Source organism: Trematomus bernacchii, unplaced genomic scaffold (assembly GCF_902827165.1).
Source record: "Trematomus bernacchii unplaced genomic scaffold, fTreBer1.1, whole genome shotgun sequence".
NCBI lineage: Eukaryota > Metazoa > Chordata > Actinopteri > Perciformes > Nototheniidae > Trematomus > Trematomus bernacchii.
In genome coordinates this window covers 6,675,627-6,696,302 of record NW_022987513.1, presented here as the reverse complement: position 1 = coordinate 6,696,302, position 20,676 = coordinate 6,675,627, and the positions used below count along the sequence as shown (strand labels likewise).

General features: G+C 40.1%; 1 protein-coding gene across 1 annotated transcript in view; it reads left to right on the top strand.

Annotated features, from left to right (window-relative positions):
* The window catches only part of atp2a3 (ATPase sarcoplasmic/endoplasmic reticulum Ca2+ transporting 3), a 55,108-nt gene that overhangs the window by 27,204 nt on the left and 7,228 nt on the right, over window positions 1-20,676 (top strand). The window contains exons 6-14 of the mRNA XM_034112765.1: window positions 592-672; window positions 944-1,029; window positions 1,655-2,119; window positions 13,349-13,437; window positions 14,394-14,496; window positions 16,078-16,209; window positions 18,720-18,836; window positions 18,932-19,150; window positions 20,069-20,404. Of these exons, the coding sequence (XP_033968656.1) occupies window positions 592-672; window positions 944-1,029; window positions 1,655-2,119; window positions 13,349-13,437; window positions 14,394-14,496; window positions 16,078-16,209; window positions 18,720-18,836; window positions 18,932-19,150; window positions 20,069-20,404 (1,628 nt within the window). The remainder of the gene's footprint in view (window positions 1-591; window positions 673-943; window positions 1,030-1,654; window positions 2,120-13,348; window positions 13,438-14,393; window positions 14,497-16,077; window positions 16,210-18,719; window positions 18,837-18,931; window positions 19,151-20,068; window positions 20,405-20,676) is intronic.

Genomic DNA, 20,676 nt, shown 5'->3' with positions numbered 1-20,676 from the left:
ACAGGTATGAAATACTATGACAGTAAAACAAGAATAGAGTTTAAAAGGGGAGTGATTTGTAAAATATCCATAAAGAAAAAGAAAATCTGTTTACAGTTCTGTTTCATATGGGTGTTGAGAGATGTATCCATAGATCTCTTCATGTTGCTCACAAAGTGCACCAGATTGATGCATTTAACTTCAACATTTAAAACAAAATCTTCCCGGGGGAGCAAGCCCCCGGACCCCCCTAGAAGAGGTTAGGTCCCCCCCCCACTTAAATCATGTTCACATGGATAGGATACTAAATACATTTGCACACATCTTGTGTGTCTATGCGTGAGTCATGGTAAGATATCTGGATTAAGAGGTTGCTTTTTCTTTGCACAGCATGGAAGAAAGGCGAAATGAATGGGCTGTGATTTTAGTATTTTTAAGCAGAGTTCAATCATTTGTACGGCCCTCGGAGGATGTTGTGAAAATTGAAATGGCCCTTGAGAGGAAAAAGGTTCCCCACCCCTGGTCTACAGTAATAGGATACAATAATGAAATTATAATTATTGTGGATAAAATCCTTTTTGGTAATCCTACCCTGTTTATGTTTATTTCTAGTTGGTGACAAGGTGCCTGCTGACATCAGAGTGACCTCTATAAAGTCCACCACCCTGCGAGTGGACCAGTCCATCCTCACAGGTATTTCCTAACCTTCATCAGACTCCAAACAAGGCTTTCACATAATTCAGATAGAGTATACTCCCTTACACCTTTATTGCATGGACTTGGACGACTGAAGGTTAACATTGTGTAATTTCAGTGTCTGTGATTTTCTTTCTGTGATATTACTTCCTACCCCTTTAGGCTGTAAGTGTAGCTGTGTTCAATTTCCCTCGGAAAATCCCATTGTTGGTCTAATAGTCACATATATCTAACCCGGTACAATTATCTCATACCCTGTTTCTTTCAGGGGAGTCTGTGTCCATCATCAAACACACTGACCCTGTTCCTGACCCCAGAGCCGTCAACCAGGACAAAAAGAACATGCTGTTTTCCGTAAGCAACTGCCTGCAGCTCACCGAGTCATGTTTATCTTATTGAATCTAGTGACTGTAATTCTTATTTGACTTCTCTGGTGATCTAAAGGCAACTACATTTAAATTATTTCTATTTTAATTGAAACTCTCTTCTCTTATGTTCTGAGTAATAACTTGAAATTATTTTATTCACAAATGTAAGAACATTATGAAGAAGAAATAAGAAACCAGAAAATAGATAAAAAAATTCCTTAACAGTAAATCCACATTTACAGAATTGTACAATTAACATATGTGGAGGTGCATTACAAATGTATCAAACAATTGTTATAAATCTTTGCAAACGAAAGTCCTTTTTAAATGTTTTTTTAATAACAAGAATGTAGATGTTGATTGTAATGATGAAAGTAGGTTTCCCAAAGAGTTGTTCCTTTGCATTTTAATTAACATTAAGTTAAGTCCGACTGTAATGAAAAATATGTGTCTTGTGAAATATGGATAAATGTCTGAGGACGGCTTAAAAACATTTCTTGAAGGTGCGAGACACGTCATGGCTGAAGTGTATTTTTACATAAATATGTTTTTATATCGACTGCATCTTTCTGCCTCACTTTCTTGCACCTAATGATCTTTTATTCCTGCAGGGCACAAACATAGCTGCAGGCCGCGCTATAGGTGTGGTCATCGCCACCGGCGTTTCCACAGAGATCGGTAAGATCCGTAACCAGATGGCAGCTACGGAGCACGAGAAGACGCCTCTGCAGCAGAAGCTGGACGAGTTCGGGCAGCAGCTCTCAAAGGTCATCTCCCTGATCTGTGTGGCTGTGTGGGTCATCAACATCGGCCACTTCGGGGACCCCGTCCACGGGGGCTCTTGGGTCAGAGGGGCCATCTATTATTTCAAGATTGCCGTGGCCCTGGCTGTGGCCGCCATCCCCGAGGGTCTGCCTGCTGTCATCACCACCTGCCTGGCCCTCGGAACGCGCCGCATGGCCAAGAAGAACGCCATCGTCCGCAGCCTGCCGTCAGTAGAGACCCTGGGCTGTACCTCTGTTATCTGCTCGGACAAGACGGGGACCCTCACCACCAACCAGATGTCTGTCTGCAAAGTGAGTGGCAAGGCTTTGATTTGACTGCTGGTTATACAGTTAAAGGAATAGTTCTACTTTTTTTTAAATATATTTTGTATATCAATAACTGACCCCGTGTTACTTAACATTCTCGAAGAAACTTGTTAGGGAGCTTCCATGGTGAACAAAGACGGAGACAATAAGTCGTGTACTACCCCTAGAACACACATTTTCATTCAAATATTTTAAGAATCCGTCCAAATGACCACAAAAAGAAACCAAAATCTTTAGGAATATCATAGGAAAATTTAATTTTGTGATTCGGTATCAAAAGCTTTTTAGAGATTTTTACAAGAGCAGCAAATTGTGTAACAGTGAATTTAAGTTTCAGAAAATGGTTTCACTACAATGAAATAACTGACTAACATCAGCACACATTAATACTGTTCAGCTCAGTCTCGGATTTGTAGTCATATCCACATTTTTGCTATTCCAAGACTGTTAAAGGACCCCAGCATTCAGAAATATTCAAATACACCCTTTTTAAAATGGGCAGAAAAAAAGCATGTACACTGCAGGCAGAAAGCATTAGCATAAAGTTGGCATGCCTGTAAAGGGGAGACTCATGGCTATTCATCACTCCAATATTTTGAGGTAATAGGGTCAAGGAACTTCTGTGTATAGGCCATGCCAGTTAGCTTAATATAAAGTGTAATTTAGCCCCCGTCTGTCAAGCCAACAAGACATGGTTGGTAAACAGATTGTTGACTTTGTCATCCAGCAATCAGATTTTTTTTAGAGATTAAATAGTAAGGTTTTAACAACAATGCTAAAAGTGTGCTAGTGTTTTGGAAGTATTGAGAATATAACCTAATTCATGAGACTTGTATTATGTTGCACAAGTTGTGTGAGAATTTATTAACAGATGTTTAGTTCTGCTACAGTTAAATTCAGCCCCTGAGTATTTGATATGCAAATGGCCATTTCCTGGGTGAAGTGTTCCTTAACGGCTGAATTGTTGCAGAAACTCAATTCTAAGTATTTGATTTTCACTTCCTGCCGTTTGAATGACATTTACAAAAATGTTCCTGGGAATTCTTTGTTGAAAAAATGTTACAGAGGTTAATTCAACAAGGGTTTGCTGTTTATTATTGATTTTTCTTTTCCGTCTTTGAGATTTCTCTTTTTTTCCCTAGTGTGTTTTTCCTTTATTTTTTTCTCATGATGGATGGAAAATCCTTGTGCTGTTGTAATGTTTACCTCCGTGTGGCAGCTTTGAGATAACTGCCACACACACACACACACACACACAGAAGGTTTTCCAACATGTCACATGGGCTGAATAAATACATTATAGCCATCCATATCCTGAACTGTAGGGAGGTTTCAGTGTATAAATAGTGTAAATATAATTACATGAGACAAGCATGGAAAGATCTTATCCACAAGTATTCATGAGTACTTCTGCAGCACATAGCCTCACCCTTTTCTTTGTCTTTTAGTATGTGCATCCGTGTGTTTGCAAGCCATCTTTGCTCCGAGCACAGAGTAAATGCCAGCACTGCTGTTTGTCTTGGCTCTTGTTCAGGGCTCTAGCTCTACACACACACACACACACACACACACACACACACACACACACACACACACACACACACACTACCACACACACACCTCTCTACCTTAAATCCTCCATTGCACTTCTTACGTTAGCTAAGTATTGTGGTGCTGCAGGGAAGTCACGGCCTACAAACGGTATTCTACAGAGAAAAAAAATGTAGTTTGGTACAGATTCTCTTAAAAAAATCATACCTAGATCATGTTTTTGAAAACTATCATTCCCTCTAATATCACACATTATCTCGCAATTGCAATATCAGCCCCAATTTAAACAATTTTGAGCTTACTAAAAAGGGTGTCATGTAATGAGTTTAATTTGTGATATTGGGCTGTATAAATGAAATTTGATTGATACTAGATGACCAAAATGGGAATTATTACTATTAGAATCTGGACATTTGGGACCCGATAATCATTGCGCTTCGATCCAAAATGCTGTTGATCGGAACAGCCACAGCTGTATGTGCCATACATTTGACGAACAGCTGCTGTCTAAAGGAATATAATAATGTCCTAGGAAATAATGTGAAGAAATGTTCAAAAATAATTTATTTGCTTCAAAGACGAATAATTAAGAAATAATTGAAAGTAATATTCTTTTTTTACATCCCTCACCATTACCAAAACACTCTGAAGCCAGCTGTCACAGTGAAAGAATGCCATTAGTTATTTTATGTCTGGGAATACAGTATATGTCCAGAAAACAATTGTCATTCCTAAGCATAATAGTGATCATAACACAGAAAGGTAAAAAAAGGTCATTACTAAGGTATTATGCATATGACAAACCTGAGACGTAAAGTAGTAACACCTGTTCAATGTCAGATCCTTATTCCTCAGGACCAAAGTTTCATCTTTTCTTCATCTATATTGATAGATCATCTTTTTTGTGTTGATAACATTATTTATATCAGTAATGCAACTAAAGCTGCAGCCACACGAGGACGATAACGGTCGTATCCGCTACAGTTCTCTATCATATAGACGGTTCGGCCACACGAGGCCGACAGGGAAACGCAGATAACGATAACGATAACGGGTCCCAAGGTGGGTAAATCTGCGGACGAAACGCTCTGGGGGGGCAAACGGCTCCGTGTCTACGCCCTATAACGATCATTTCCTGATAACGATGACGCAATAGCCCCAGTGTTTCGAGCCAGGTCCCGGTATCTCGCAGGACAGTGCACCCAGCAGGAGCTTCCAGCTAGATTTGATCGATATGGACATAAACGCGAGTGAAGTCTAATCGGACAGGAGAGGAGACACGCAGCTCTGCATGATAACCTGCAGCTCCGCCCGCTGTGATGGAGCGATGAGCGGAACAAAACACACACTTCAAGTTAGATCATCACCCTTAGCTATTTTAATTACCTCTCAAACTACCTAAACTAGTTATGAATATGTTTGTTTTTACTGTCGGGTCACTCTTTACTGGATCAGCCAGCTGCACGAGACCACGGATACTGACGGGCTGTCAGGAGAGGGGGAGGAAAAGAGAGGCTCCGTCCTCCGTGTATTATTCTTATATTATTATATAGAGTCGTTATTCATTTGTTTTAAAGCTCAATAAATAACAAAGAAGACCTTTGACCGGCACTTTTCAAATTTTGTCCGGAAGATTTAAACTTTAACAGACATGTTGACCGGCGAAACCCCACCTCTGCTGCTAAATCCAGTGCGGAGAATAAACAGAAGGGCAACCATGGCAACCATGCATGCGCAAGAAGTCTTCTTCGCTGCTTTTGGTGTATTTTGTGGTAGAAGTACAGCGCCACTTACAGGCCCGGCATATGTACTACAGCGTCTCCAGCGGTTCGAGCTGTCTCGTGTGGACGGACACGTTTCTGGTGCCTATTGCGTGTGGACGGAAGACTTTTTTGATAACGATTTCAATTTGTTTCCGTTATCGTCCTCGTGTGGCTGCAACGTAAGGGGCTTGAATATTTGTACTAGAGTTAAAAGTACAATATTTACCTCTGAGATGTAGGGTGGTAAGGTAAAGAAATTGCAGAAACGATAAATATTCAAGGAAAGTGAACTTAAAATGCACTTGAGTATAGTACTGGAGTAAATGTACTTCAATGAAAACCTGCTTAGGTATTCCTAGAGGCTTATTGTGATTGGCTGAGACTCGACTTTCAGAGTGTCCAATGTGACAATGCCTGGATAATAGTTAATGCTATGTTCTACACTAGGTCATATTTAGTGACTGTAGTTAGAACAGTAGTTGATTTCCTGCAGACTGCATAGAGTGCATTAATTATGTTCTGACAAGACTTACTCCGGTCAGGAGAGCAAAGCAAATAAATCGATATATCTCGACTTCTAGTTGATCTTCCATTTTATTTTTTGCCATTTTCAAAATGGAGCATCAGAGGACTGTACGGCAGACACTCTCACAGTACGGCCCTCCCTCCCCTCGCTTCTCTCACTCCTCGAGATGATTCAACGGTGTGATTAATGCGTAGCGGCAGGGAGTTCCCTCTGGCAGGAGGGACACGCAGCAGTGATCCCACCGCAGCCCCCCTAAACCCTCCTGAACAGAAAGAGAGCGAGGCAGGCTGACGCTGGTAAATATTGACCTTCTGCTTCCACCTGCACTCCCTCGCCTGCTGCTCTCCACTCTCTGGTGCGAGATAAGACGGCACATTCGCACTCACACAAAGACAAATCAAACTTCCGTCGTTTTTTTTGGCCATGGTGTTTCCTGGAGATAGCAATATTAGTGGTTGCCCCGCATCGTGTTGGCTGTGTTTTATGGTTTTTGTACGTCACGATTTTAAATGCCCACATGAATGTTTACCCAGGCTTATCCATCTGTGCTCATTCTCGGACTGGTCCCCAGCCAGGGGCCCTTATGGCACCACGTGTCTCCCCTGCCTCGGGGGTATCCCCCATATCCGCAGGGTTCCAGGGATTCCCCCTCTGTATCCTGACTTCCCTTTTCCCTTCACACACATGAAGAGACAGCACACGTATAAACAAGTTACTCAGTGTTCGACCCCACACAGGCTCAGACGAAGTGAGTAGAAGAATACAAACTTGTGCCTAGTTTCCTTGGAGACCACAACAGATCAGATAGTGAGAAAAAATGTGACCACAGATGAAAGAACAACCTTATTTTATCCAGCTTTGTGTGTGCTGTAGTGAGAGTCTTTGTTGATCTTATATAGATCCCAGCCTGAAATTAAGAATTCAGCAGAAGGGGGGAGCTATTTCAAAGTCTCTTAAAGTGACAGTGTATACAATTTAAATTGAATAATGGGCTAGATCTGTGCTAATCGGGCCTGTATTTTATTGGTAAATGTAAAGGTTGTTTAAGGATATATTTTTTGTACAGTTAAACGTAATTCTTCACAAATGCATCTGAGGAACAGCTGATGTTTACAGTGCAGCCAAACAAACGCACTGTTTTACGATAGAAGTTAGGCAATAATTGGACTTTTTCCATTTTGCCATGTAGTTTTCCTCGGATCACAGTAAATCTGGTAACCTCGCTGAGAAGTTGGAGGTCTGCAGATCTTCGTCTAACAGCTCGTTGCGGCTGCTCCTGACTGTTTAACTACAGTACACTCTGCGATATTTAACAGTGATCCACTGTCAAAGAATGACTACGATTGTGCTGTAATCATATTTTTGATGAACGATTGTGGTCAGCACAAACCTTGATGACCAAAACATTACATTTTCAGTCACTGCTCATAATATTAAGCTTCAGCAGTTGACAAGGAGCGGAAAAATGGGCTGTGGTTCTCTTTTTAGATTGCTACGTTGCCAAAGTTGTTACCCTTGTGCCTTACTTGAGAACAGCTGCTCTCAAGAGGACAAAAACTCCTATAAAATACTAAATATTATAATTATTTTCCACTTTCCTAATCATTTAAATTCCTGTATAAGAACGTATAGCCATTGTTTTTATTTAGAGAAAAAAATATGTGGTATACATTAAAGGTGGGGTAGGTAATTTTGGAGAAACCAGCTCGAGTGCGCTAGAATTTGAAAATACACAGCCGGAAAAAATCTGCCACTTCCTTACAGAGCCCCTCCTCCAACACACACGAACGGGCACATGACCAATGAGGGCACGAGATAAGTTTGTGCACAGATGGAAGGCTGACAGGCAGGTAGGCCATCCAGTTATTTTAGCCGGGCCGGCTAAAATGATTGGTCGTGCTTTTTACAGTACTACGGCTTCCACAGATGAAATGTTTTTATGGATTTTTTGTCAAAGCACTTAAGATATTCATTGCTATCGGGATGTTAAGAGTATTCCATGGAATATAACAAAAAGTGTATCTCGAGCCGGTTTCTCAAACTTACCTACCCCACCTTTAAGTCAATGATTAGCCACTTTTTTGTTCATCGGGAAAATAGCAATGCCCATGACAAACATGGAAGGTGGGTCAATCTGCTAGCAAATAGTACAATCTATTATTTTGTACTCCACATTGAAAGCCTGATATAATAGAATGCATGGTTTTATGCTGTAATGGCCGTGGTATCCACATTTGTGGTTTAAATGGGGACATCTTGTGTCTGTATTTTGGCTAGACTTAGAGCTGAGGTTAAACATAAAAAGAAAATAACAACTTTAAACTACCTCCAAAATGTGTGCAATATGCATTAACACAGCCAAAATCAACAAACAATAATAAAAAAAACAGGAATACCCGAAGTGAGGCATAAGTGGGCCCTATTAAAGAGGAGTGTGTGTGTGTGGGAGGGAATTTGGGGATTTTAGCATTAGCAGACCATTTACATGCACACAAACCTATATAACACTCTACAGGAAAGCGTAATGGGGCCCCTTAAAGAACATAAACCACAAGCATAACCTCAAATAAAATATTCGATCTATTCAAACTTGGCTGACACAGGGTCCCAAGATTACTGACCCTTATCAGTTCCAGTTTCTAACTAAATATAGCTCAGCACTCGATTAGGAGAGTGAACAGAAAGCAGAGAGGCTGATCCAAATGAGATAAACATTAATACTCAGTTTCATTGTTGATTGATTGTTGCTCTGTTGATTGAGACATTTCTAATGCAAACGTCCGTGTTCCAAAGCTATAATCTCCCTGAGGCTAAAATCATAATTCAGTATGACAGTTATTTATAACTGAGTTCAGGAATAATTACTCTGTTAAAAGCCGAAAACATGGCTTTTAGGTTCATGTGCCAGAGGGAAGACGGCTAGCTCCAGATTTGTATTACACACACACACACACACACACACACACACACACACACACACACACACACACACACACACACACACACACACACACACACACACACACACCACACACACACACACACACACACACACAGAGAGTAGAGAACCAAGTTTAACAAAATAGCTACTTCATTAATTCTTTAATCAGATTTAATGGAATCTCAAACAGAGTCAAGCGAGGTCGTAAGGATGTTTTCAATCAGTTTGTGTGCGCGTACTCTTTATATTACTTCAGTGTAGAGTTATTAAAAAAACTAAATAATGGAGGTCAAGGGAAGTCATTTAACCTTTAAGTAGTTTATGTACATCATTCAACTGTTTAGATGCAGAGAGGGCCTTGGAAAGTGAATGGGGAAGACTCTCATTCTTTTAATCACCAGCCATACATTCACTACTTGTTTTTTTTAAACATATATTAGCATAAGAAGTGTATCGCCCTTCTTGGGGGTATTTGAGGAAAAAGATATGCCAACAAAGCGAAACCTTTGAGAAGCAGGAGCTCTGGGACTCATGCTTTGTTTTCCTGCAGTTTACCGGAGCGTGTACGGTAGTGTGAATGATTGATGAAGTTTGAGAACTCCCTAGTTTCCTGCATGTTTAGAAACGCTAAAGAATTGGTGAAAATAGTAACAGTACAGAGACTGCTGCTGGGGGGATGGCTTGAGTCTGCTTACACCAGATTTCTTCGGCCGCAGTTTGAACTCAACCTCCCCGGTGACTCTCTCTCCAGCCTGCAGAGCACCTTCTGTTTACAGACAGTTTTTCATAATTAGGGATGGGACAACATGGCATGTTCTTACAGATCGCAATTAAAACACCCACAAAAGTTCACCTTGTGGAATTTCCATTATCGGGATACCTGTGCATTTTTCTCAACAGCAACAGAAAAGGCTATCTAGCTTGTTATATGGATTAGCAAGTAAAAAAATAGAGCCGTCAATACGAAAAATGTATGTCTCGGGATAAGAAATACACAATTTTGCATTTAAAAAAGAAAATCACTTATCGTTTATTAATGCATGGTGAACTTAAGGTAATGTGTTATTACCTTATTTAAGATTCTTCTTTCCAAAAAAGGGAAGTGAGTGATATCTGTGATGCAATACAAATATAATTGTCTTAAATCTAGGATAAAGTGACACCAGTTGAGTTGTAAGCATATTTTTATAGGTTAAGCAATAATAATTAGTCTTCTGTGAGCAGCGTCCTGCTCTCCAGTATTTACACAGGATGCAGCCTAAGCTGTGTATTTGAAGTGTTCTGACACCACGGGCTGTGTGATGGTACAGCAGAGGCAGTAAACCACTCTTGGCAGCCCGAGATGTTCTTACATCACCCCTACCATTCCACGTTGGCATACTCTGACAACAAAGGTGTTATATTACCTGTGTGGGCAACTCAAGGACATGCCCACACTTCAGAGCTGCCCACTAGAATAACATCATAAAATCACACACTCTATGTTTAACATTGATCTTCAGTTCAACCCCTTAACTTTTAACTCTCTGAACCCAAAGCATTTCAAGGGCGTTTTTGGCTCTTGTTATATTTTATTTACTTTGGTCATCTTTTCATTGCAATATTTGAAATGCATATATGAGTCCTGCACCTGATGAGAGATGAGGAATGTTTGTGCAGTTTTGAGAAGTTATAATGCCAGTAATCAACACTTATTATGTTTTGTTGATCATTTATTTAAAACATTTCAAATGTTTACAACTTCTATACTGACAACCCCCCTTTTCCTACTGATCTGGGATTTTTCTTTTTGTCATTTGACTGTAGTTTTGGTATTTTCTTAACCATGGTGTTCAGCGTTTGAATAAACACCCTACTATTTGTTCTGCAAATGAAAGGTTAAGGTCATAAAGAATAAATGCATCTTTGTTCTTAAATTCAATGCTAGTTACTATTTATCTTATTCTGCTACAGCCTTACTGCTCCTGATTGGCTTATTTTGACTAACGTTAGCCAATATTGCTAAACATTGGGATAGATGATGCTGCAGTAACTGACATTACTGAGTTGATCTTACTTCTTAAAAACAAATCTCCAGGTTCACTTGGAAATATATAAAGAGAGACTCTGCGTCTATAATCAGGAAATAAAAAAGGCATGACAGTCTTTCTTTTCTGACATCATTACCAAAAATAAAAACAACTCACGTGCCCTGTTTGCTACCGTCAACAGAATAACAAACCCCCCAGTGTCGATAGCCTCAGAATTTCTATCCACCAGGGCCTGCAATGATTTTGCCTCCTTCTTCACTGACAAAATCATGCAAATTAGACAGGCAGTCAGTGCCTCTGTATCAGGTACAGCCAATGTACTGTCCCTATGTTCACCTAAAGCCAATTCAGACACCATGTCACAACTCCGTCTGATAAATGCTAAAGACCTGGAAGACATTATCCAACATCTGAAATCCTCCTCCTGTAGCCTCAACATCATCCCGACAGGATTTTTCAAAACTGTTTTTCATTGCTTGGCCTCAGATATACTACACATAGTAAACAAGTCTCTTCAATCAGGTGTATTTCCACAGGCCCTGAAAACTGCAATAATTAAACCGCTCCTAAAAAAGCATAACCTAGACGAAACCATAATGAATAATTAAAGGCCAATATCAAACCTTCCCTTTTTAAGTAAATTGATTGAGAAAAGCAGTTTTTCAACAGTTGAGTAATTTCATGTTTTTAACTGGCGGTTTTGATGTGTTTCAGTCGGGCTTTCGACCTAACCACAGCACTGAGACTTAACTTGTTAAGGTCTTAAATGACATCCATTTAAACACAGACAGTGGCAGAATATCAGTGTTAGTATTATTAGATCTCAGCGCTGCCTTTGATACTGTTGACCACAACATATTGCTAGACCGTCTTGAAAACTGGGTGGGAGTTTCAGCAACAGCTCTAAACTGGTTTAGCTCCTACTTGAAGGACAGAACAAACTTTGTCTCAATAGGCAATTACAAATCAACCCTGATAAATATGTCATGCGGGGTTCCTCAAGGCTCCATCTTAGGACCTTTGCTTTTTAATATTTATATGCTACCTCTGGCTGAAATTATTCAAAAGAGCGATCTAAGCTATCACATCTATGCAGACGACACCCAGATTTATTTTAAAATTATACCGGGAGACTACTCTCCGATTAGAACACAGAGCAAGTGCATTGAGCACATCACTGACTGGATGACTCAGAACTTTCTCCAACTGAACAAGCAAAAAACTGAGATCATTGTTTTTGGAGCAAAGAAGGACCGATTAAAAGTAATCACAGAGCTTCAGTCGGCAGACTATAAAGTAACTCACAAAGCAAGAAATCTGGGTGTAGTGATGGACTCAGACCTGAATTTTAACAGTCACATTACAACAGTCATTAGGTCTGCATACTACCACCTGAAGAATATATCAAGGATTAAAAAACTAATGTCGCAACAGGATTTAGAAAAGCTTTTCCATGCTTTTATTTTCAGTAGACTCGACTACTGCAATAGTGTATTCACAGGGCTCACTAAAAAAATCTATCAGAAAGCTGCTGCTGATTCAGAACGCTACTGCTCGAGTACTCACTGACACTAGAAAAGTGGATCACATCACTCCGGTTCTGAGATCATTACACTGGCTTCCAGTCTGCCAAAGAATTGATTTTAAAATACTACTGCTAGTTTTTAAATCACTAAATGGCTTAGGACCGAAGTATATAGACGACCTACTCCATCACTATGAAGCATCCAGGAGTCTCAGGTCTTCTGGGTCGGGTCTGCTCTCTGTTCCGAGAATAACCACTAAACATGGAAAAGCAGCTTTTAGTTATTATGTCCCAACAATTTGGAACAAACTGCCTAAATCGTGCACGTCCGCCGAAACACTTCCTATTTTTAAATCCCAACTAAAAACGCACCTATTTGCCGCTGCTTTTAATTGAGCTGCCCATACTCACACTACAGTATGCCTTTTTAGTCATGTATTCTGTACCAGCTGTGTTTATTTATTTATTTTATTTTCATTATCTTATGCCTGTTTTTAAATGCCTTTTTAATAATGTATTTATGCTGTATTTGTTCTTAAATGTCTTTTGCTTTTAATGTGTAAAGCACTTTGAATCGCCACGTGCTGAAAAGTGCTATATAAATAAAATTGCCTTGCCTTGCCTTGCCTTACTTCAGTTGCTGTTACACTTTTATTTAACCATTTACTTATATTCCAAAGTTATCCCTTAAGTCATATAGTCTCACTTGCAGTCAATTTGAGGTGAAGTTTATATAATAAGGGAAAAGTTTCCTTTATAGTAAATAGTTATTGGAGTCCTTTACCATACCAGGGCTTTGACTATTTGACTACCTGCTCTGAAGCTTTGTATAATCATCTAACTATAACGCCTTTTTGTTTTTTGTTTCTCCTCTCCAGATGTTCGTTGCAGACAAGGTGGAAGATACAAGCTGCAGCCTCCATGAGTTCAATATAACTGGATCTACATATGCCCCTGAGGGACAAATGTGAGTGTCACAGCTTCAACAAGTATTACTTCATGTAATAGTCTGTCAACCTCATTATGTGACAAATATGTGTTTACTTTTCAAATGTTACCAAAGCCAATTTACACTACTAAACTCAGAAGGTCATCTCCCCTCATCCTTTTTATGAAAGCCTGATGCTTTTTCAAAACAAGATACAAATCTTACTCCACAGATCACATTTCAGTTTGTCAAAATATGTAACATCAGTGCTAATGATTACCAACAAATGTGTTTAGCTTTGCTTTATTTGTTGCTATGGCAATTTCAGCAGTGACCAGGGATACAGTAAGTAATCCTAGATGTATTATGGTTTCATATAACCAAAGGGAACAATAATAACAATGACAGTCACTTTAAATGTTTTAGAGAGTGTCAGATTTTCAATGATGTGTTATATCAGAATGCATATGATAATAATACTTTTGAAATAATAGAAGAAGTGGAGTGTTACAGGTAGGTAGCTGGTTATTATGTAGGAGAAGGGTTCCACAGGTCATTGTATATGCATGTTGTTTATTTCGCTGTTTGCTCGAGTACAGCATTGTGACTCTGCATGAACCTGTCGATTTCATAACAGCACAGTGTGGGTTACTGTGTGGGAGCCTCGCTAGCAACAGTTGCAGTCTTTACTGGGAAGAGATCCATGGTCGTCATGCAATCAGCACTGCTTGTCCACACACACACACACACACACACACACACACACACACACACACACACACACACACACACACACACACACACACACACACACACAGAGAGTTTACTACTGTACAACCACGAAGGCAACTTTGGAATGCTAAACAACTTGCCGTCTTCCTAAATATTGATTAGGGTATTGTGTCTGATGTGTAGCGAAGTGTGAAGTGTTTCTCCCCTGTGTTTTGCTGTTGTGAGTGACGTTTCTGTGTGTTTGTTTTCGTTTTTCCTCCCAGACTGAAAGGAGACAAGCCCGTCCAGTGCGGAGACTTTGATGGACTTTTGGAGTTGGCCACAGTGTGCTCAATGTGCAATGACTCTTCACTGGACTACAATGAGGTAATTGACATAAAACACACATGGATAATTGTAGCACATTTTTAAGCCATTGTGCATCCCTTTGGAAAAAAAGTTCCCTGATGTACTTGGAGGAGAAAGTGTATGTGGCAAAAAACTCCCAAATAAATATTATATAATAGTATTATTTTTCAAATGTGCTGAGTAAAATCTTTAAACCAACAGTAGTCCTGATCATAACTGTCAAAGTTGATCAATTTACGGAATTTTAACCCTTTAATGTAGATGGCCGAATGTCTTCATGATGCCACTGTTGGTTTTTATAAGAGAAACACTGTTCCATTATACAACAGCATTGCTCCAAGTGGAAACCAGTGTAATACAGTGAATTCGCACCAAAGATCCAATATTCTGGATGAAAATAGTAAAAACTATGATTTTAAAGCAAGGAAATGTTGTTTTAAATTACAAGTAAAACTCTAACACAGAAAAGACCTGTCTATGCTGCCCCAGAACGCCTCGTTGGAGATTTCTCATTTTCTTCCTGGGTACAGTGACGTACCCATACCCAAATGGACCCAATGGTCCAAATGGACCAATCCGTGGAGCCATTACGTTACGTCCGCGGAGCCGTTACGTTAAGTCCGTGAGACGGCGGGATGCGGCGAGGCTGTGTCGGTGTGTGAGCACACACACAAACTCCCAGCCAGGCTGCGGGTGTGTGTGTGTGTGTTCGGGCTGGTTTCGGGCTGGGTTTTGCTGTGTCTCGCTGTCTCGCAGACGGCCACTGGGCTCATAGGGAGGGGGGGGGGCAGGAGCTCCAACAAGCCGTTTAGGACAGAGAGTGAATACACATACTATACAGGGATGCTGTATGAGAAACCAATGTGAGTTTGGAAAATTGCACAATATACATCTATTTTAGTATACCTCAACAATGGAATTATGATCAGTAGAAATGGCCATGACATGGGACCTTTAAGGGTGTAATTGATTGTATTTTGGCGATTCGCTTTATTATATACTTATTATAGGAGGTAAAGTTGGATTTTAAAGATAAATAAATGAATCTCCTTGCCAAAATTAATAAAATAAGCATTAACCAGCCCAATGATTTAAAAAAAAAAGTCAAAAAGTCCTTTGTTATGCTTAGGGGGTTTTCCCTTTCTTTTGTTGTTGTAGGTTTTTGTGCATGTAGATAGTCTACAAAGCTGTTTCTCTTTATTTTTAGCATTTTTTTCTCTGCTTTTGAAGTGCTTTTTTCACCTCCTAGTTATCACCATGGTATCATGGTAATTATGCTGAGGAGTGATAAGGCTCTTCTCAACTTCCATGCATTCTCCCACACTCGTTGTTTCTGTTCTGTAGGGGTCATTTTGTCACCAATGTTGTACTATTTTGAATAAAGGAAGTTAGTGGGAGATCAAAACTTGTTGTGAGTGGTTTATTGCCGCATCTCAGAAACAAACTATGAGTGATCCTGGTTCATCTCACCTACATTTTAAAACACTTTGCATGTAGGACTTAACATGTGTGGAGGCAGAAGTAAACAACCTATCAATCCTAAATGCTTACTGTATAACTTGGCTTCTATAAAACAGTTGGCATGTTTTTCTCCTGCAGGCCAAAGGGGTGTATGAGAAGGTGGGTGAGGCCACAGAGACGGCTCTCATCACCCTGGTGGAGAAGATGAACGTCTTCAAGACTGACCTGTCCGGAGTCAGCAAGGTGGAACGTGCCGGTATCTGCAACTCGGTGAGCTACATGTGTTTGTCTGTGTCAAAAAGGACTATCCACCGACTTACACCATCACAGTCTGTATTTAGGTTTTGGGGATTACTGCTGCATGAGAAAAAGTTGTATTAAGGCTGCACAAAATCTGATCAATTGCCTCATTTGATTGAGTCAGATACAGAAGTCCTGAGAGGCGAGTGAGAAGAAAAATAATTCTGGTTATATATGTTCTAAGTCTAATAGTTTTTTTCCCCCTATGTTTGTGGCTTAAATTGACAGGTGACAAATAGATTGTCACCAGAAAAGTTCTTTAAAGTTCCTTTTTTGCGTAACAGGTAAGGGGAGAAAAGTTGTTTTTGTCCTGATCATATTTCTAAGTTCCTTTTTTGTTCAGCTGTATTATGCGTCAGTCCTAGTTAGAACGTGTGGTAAAGGCGCACTTCACAACAAACACATAATTTCCCCCTGATTTTCACAGATGGAATTCAAAGAAACTTGCTAAATTATTTTGGCAAAACCCTTTTCGTTTAAGGCCATATTAGCCACTACTAGCATGACACAACCAAATATTTCCCCCTTCCACTGTGTTTAAGTTGCATTGTGGGTAATGTAGGTGCCAGGTTTTAAAAATAAATATTTAAAAAAACAATTTCTCTGTCTGTACAGCATCAATTTTGAAGCATCCATTGTGATTTTGTCCATTTTATATCAGTGTAATGCTAATCTGTGCCATACTTCTATTCTCCAATCAATTGCTCATTATAACGTACAGTATGCTGCCTTGACGCGGGATGACATAATGACCTAGTATGCCCCTGGTTATTCATATTTGTGGTAGATTATTTTACATTTTAGTTTTTTTTTATGCCGAGTGACTTGCAATGAGTCAACAGGTTTAGAGTTTGCAGCCTAACTCCAGGGCTATTTAACAAAGCACATGGTTGTTGATGGACATATGTTTGACTTCAGGGTGTGTTTGGTTATGAGTTAAATATTTAAAATGTAATTTACAACAAGCTGTAGAGACAGCATGCAGCTTCTCACACATAAAGTGCATGAGCCCTGCTAAAGAGACACAGACGTAAGAGGTGAGTCTGACCTGTGCAAGAGAGCATGTTTTGGTGTCTGAGAGACCCATGCATCACTGAGGGATCTGTCAACAAATGTGTGAAGGTCACCTCTGGTTTCAAGAATGTTCACTCCTACATTAAGGTCGTTGAATCCAGTTGTAGTCACTTTCAGGAGGAACAAAGCTTGTCAGTGACAAACCATACAAGTCAGAAGGGCAGAGAAGCAGAAGTATGATTGAATATATAGGTCTAACAATGACATGCATCTTTTAGCACATGCAATTCAGAGGAGATGACCTTCCAAATCTCTGCTGCGCGTACACAGCTAGAATAGACGGTTGAAAGTCATTTCAGAATCCAGATGGTCTCCCTGTTTGATGAAGAGGAAAGGTTTGTCACATTTCAGGACATCCGTCAGAAGTCCCCTGACAGTGTTTGTACATCTCAGTCTGACTGGACAGCTCCACAGGGTTAATGGGATCAGCTCAGACTCTGAACAAGAGGGACACCTACTGGTAGAAACAAAAACAGGACATTAAGTGCAGATAATGTGCAGGGAAGGGGGATGTTTTTAGGCATGTGATCCTCAAGTGAACCTACAGTATGTTCAAGGCTCGTTGGTTGCTAGAAAGCCTTGAAAACACTTGAGTTTTAGTGTGGTGTTTGTTTACAAGGTTTGAAGAGTAGGTTTTGAAGAAAGCGCTTGAAAATGCTTGGAATTGCAATACTTTTATAAAGAATCAATTTCTGCCAAATAGCTCCTATTTGTTGATATTGTCACAAATAAAAAGATTGCAGTGTTGTTGAACTGGACTAAATTATATTTATCGTGCTAGTTTTTTTTCCTCCATATTTATAAATGAGGAAGGAAGAATAGTAGGAGCACCATATGATAATGCAGTCCATTACAGCACCACTACCAACTATGACCTCATCGCTTAACAATTGATTTAATGAACACTTCCATGACATTTAAAAAAAAAAATAATAGGAATTTGGGGAATCAGGAAAGTAAGCTTTAAAGCAGAACAGTTGTATTGGATTGTATAGATACCAATGAAGTTGCCACTGATGTATGAACTGCATATACATGTAATTAACCACAATGCAAGGTGCTGGAAACGCTAGAATTTGACTTTGAAAAATATGTATCAACCCTGTATTTTGGTATTTCTTCCCATTAGCATTTAGCTCTAATTGTACATAAACCTCCAGTAGTTATTCCTAACCATCCTCAGCCAGGTCTACATTATCATCATGTGCTGTTGTACACAGACATCTGAGGCGGCAGGCAGACATCCAGACAAGGTGGTTGAGTGCTTTGTCTGAAGAGTCATCCATCAGCTGTCAGCAGCCTGCTCACTGGCCTGACAGCTGCCCACAGATTCAGCTGCTTAGCTCCGGCTCTGGCTCTTTCTTCTTCTTTTCTTCTGTAACATCTCCCTATTCTTCATCCCTCAGGTGATCAAGCAGTTGATGAAGAAGGAGTTCACTCTGGAGTTCTCTCGTGACCGCAAGTCCATGTCCGTCTACTGCACCCCCGTCAAGCCAGGGTCCCAGAGCAAGATGTTCATCAAGGCATGAACAAATAATATAACCAATAAACAGAGAGACTTTCATCCTTTGTATTTATTGCTTTCAGGGCTTGATGTTGTTCTCTCTCCTCCCCTCAGGGGGCTCCAGAGAGTGTGATAGAGCGCTGTCAGTACCTGAGGGTGGGGACAGGGAAGGTCCCGCTGACCGACGCCTTGAGGGACCAGCTGCTGTCTAAGATCAGGGACTGGGGGACGGGCAGGGACACACTGCGCTGCCTGGCCCTGGCCACTCGTGACGTCCCGCCACGCAAAGAGGACATGGACCTGGAGAATTCAAACAAGTTTGCAGGTTATGAGGTACAGCGGAGGGGCGTGGTGACATCTGATGCTTATCTTAGGAATCCAAGTTGGTCAAATAGGCTCATTTGGTGACACACCACAGGCAAAAACATGCACTGGTCAGTTTCAGAGTTGAGAGTTGCTTCTTCCTTAAGACTTGTGAAATCAAAACATCCAAAATACACATTTAGGTGTTCATTTAACTACACTATGCATTTGTAGATTTGTCCTAAATTCACCTAAGTGAGCATTTGATAAGGCCTCATCTGCATGTTTCAACAATACCTTTTAGAACACCGGTTATTAAAAAAGGTATTGTACTTAGTAATGAACTGTGGAAGTGTTATCATATCTTTGAGTGTTTTACACCATTTGCCTGTTGTGTCTTTTCCTACTGTATAGTCATACCAAAAATTCCAACTTACATTCACCAAATGTCCCTGTTTAATTAATATATATATTCTAAATGTCTATTCAGAGGGGTTTGTTCATCTATTATCCATAGCATATTAAACATAACTTTTTATTCTTTAAAAACATGTAGAAAATGGAATGTAATAATAAACATTTCAGAAACATTGTCATGCATAATATAAATGTCTAAATATAATTGATCAACCGTGGAAGTATCATGGTGAGATGTTTTAGTTGACCCTATTCACAGATATTGTCCTCTTTGCTGCTGTCTGTTTTTCGGTTGAGAGCAGTGATACAATCTTCTTTCCACTGAAAGCATAACCCTTCTACTCTTGGTTCTTATTCCCTGAAACAATTTTTTGTTGCATTGAAACTAATCAGTTTGATGTTTTCAGCAGCAATACAACAAATACAAATAATGTGAAATCCATTTCTGAGGATTCGAGGTGAGATTCGCTTTTCTGATAAAGTCCTGTTCCACCTAATCTTCCTCTCTTTTCTTTTTTTTCTTCTATTCAGTTGGGCCTCACATTTGTTGGCTGTGTGGGCATGCTGGACCCGCCCAGGAAGGAGGTGATCGGTTCAGTGAAGCTGTGCAACGAGGCAGGCATCCGCGTTATTATGATCACGGGAGACAACAAGGGCACAGCTGTGGCTATCTGCAGACGAGTTGGCATCTTCGGCGAGGATGACGACGTGACCGGAATGGCCTACACGGGGCGCGAGTTCGATGACCTCACGCTGGAGGAACAGAGAGAAGCCGTCAAACGGGGGCGATGCTTCGCCCGCGTGGAGCCAGCTCACAAGTCTAAGATCGTGGGATTCCTGCAGTCATTCAATGAGATTACTGCCATGGTGAGGGAAGGGGGGATGCCCTTGGGAATTTATAGTGTGCATCTATACTTTTTACCCTACACCCAACCCTTAAACTATACCATTTCTTTACTTCCTGCTAATGAAATCATTATACATTTCATAAGTTTCTTATTAATGGAAGAACTAAGAGATCAGAAAGAAAAAATAAGCTCCTGCGTTAATGAGGGAGGAACAATTTTAACAAGATCATTTTTCAGATTTTTTTGGATACTGTAATAATGGGGGTACACATATTGATATGATTGAAATAC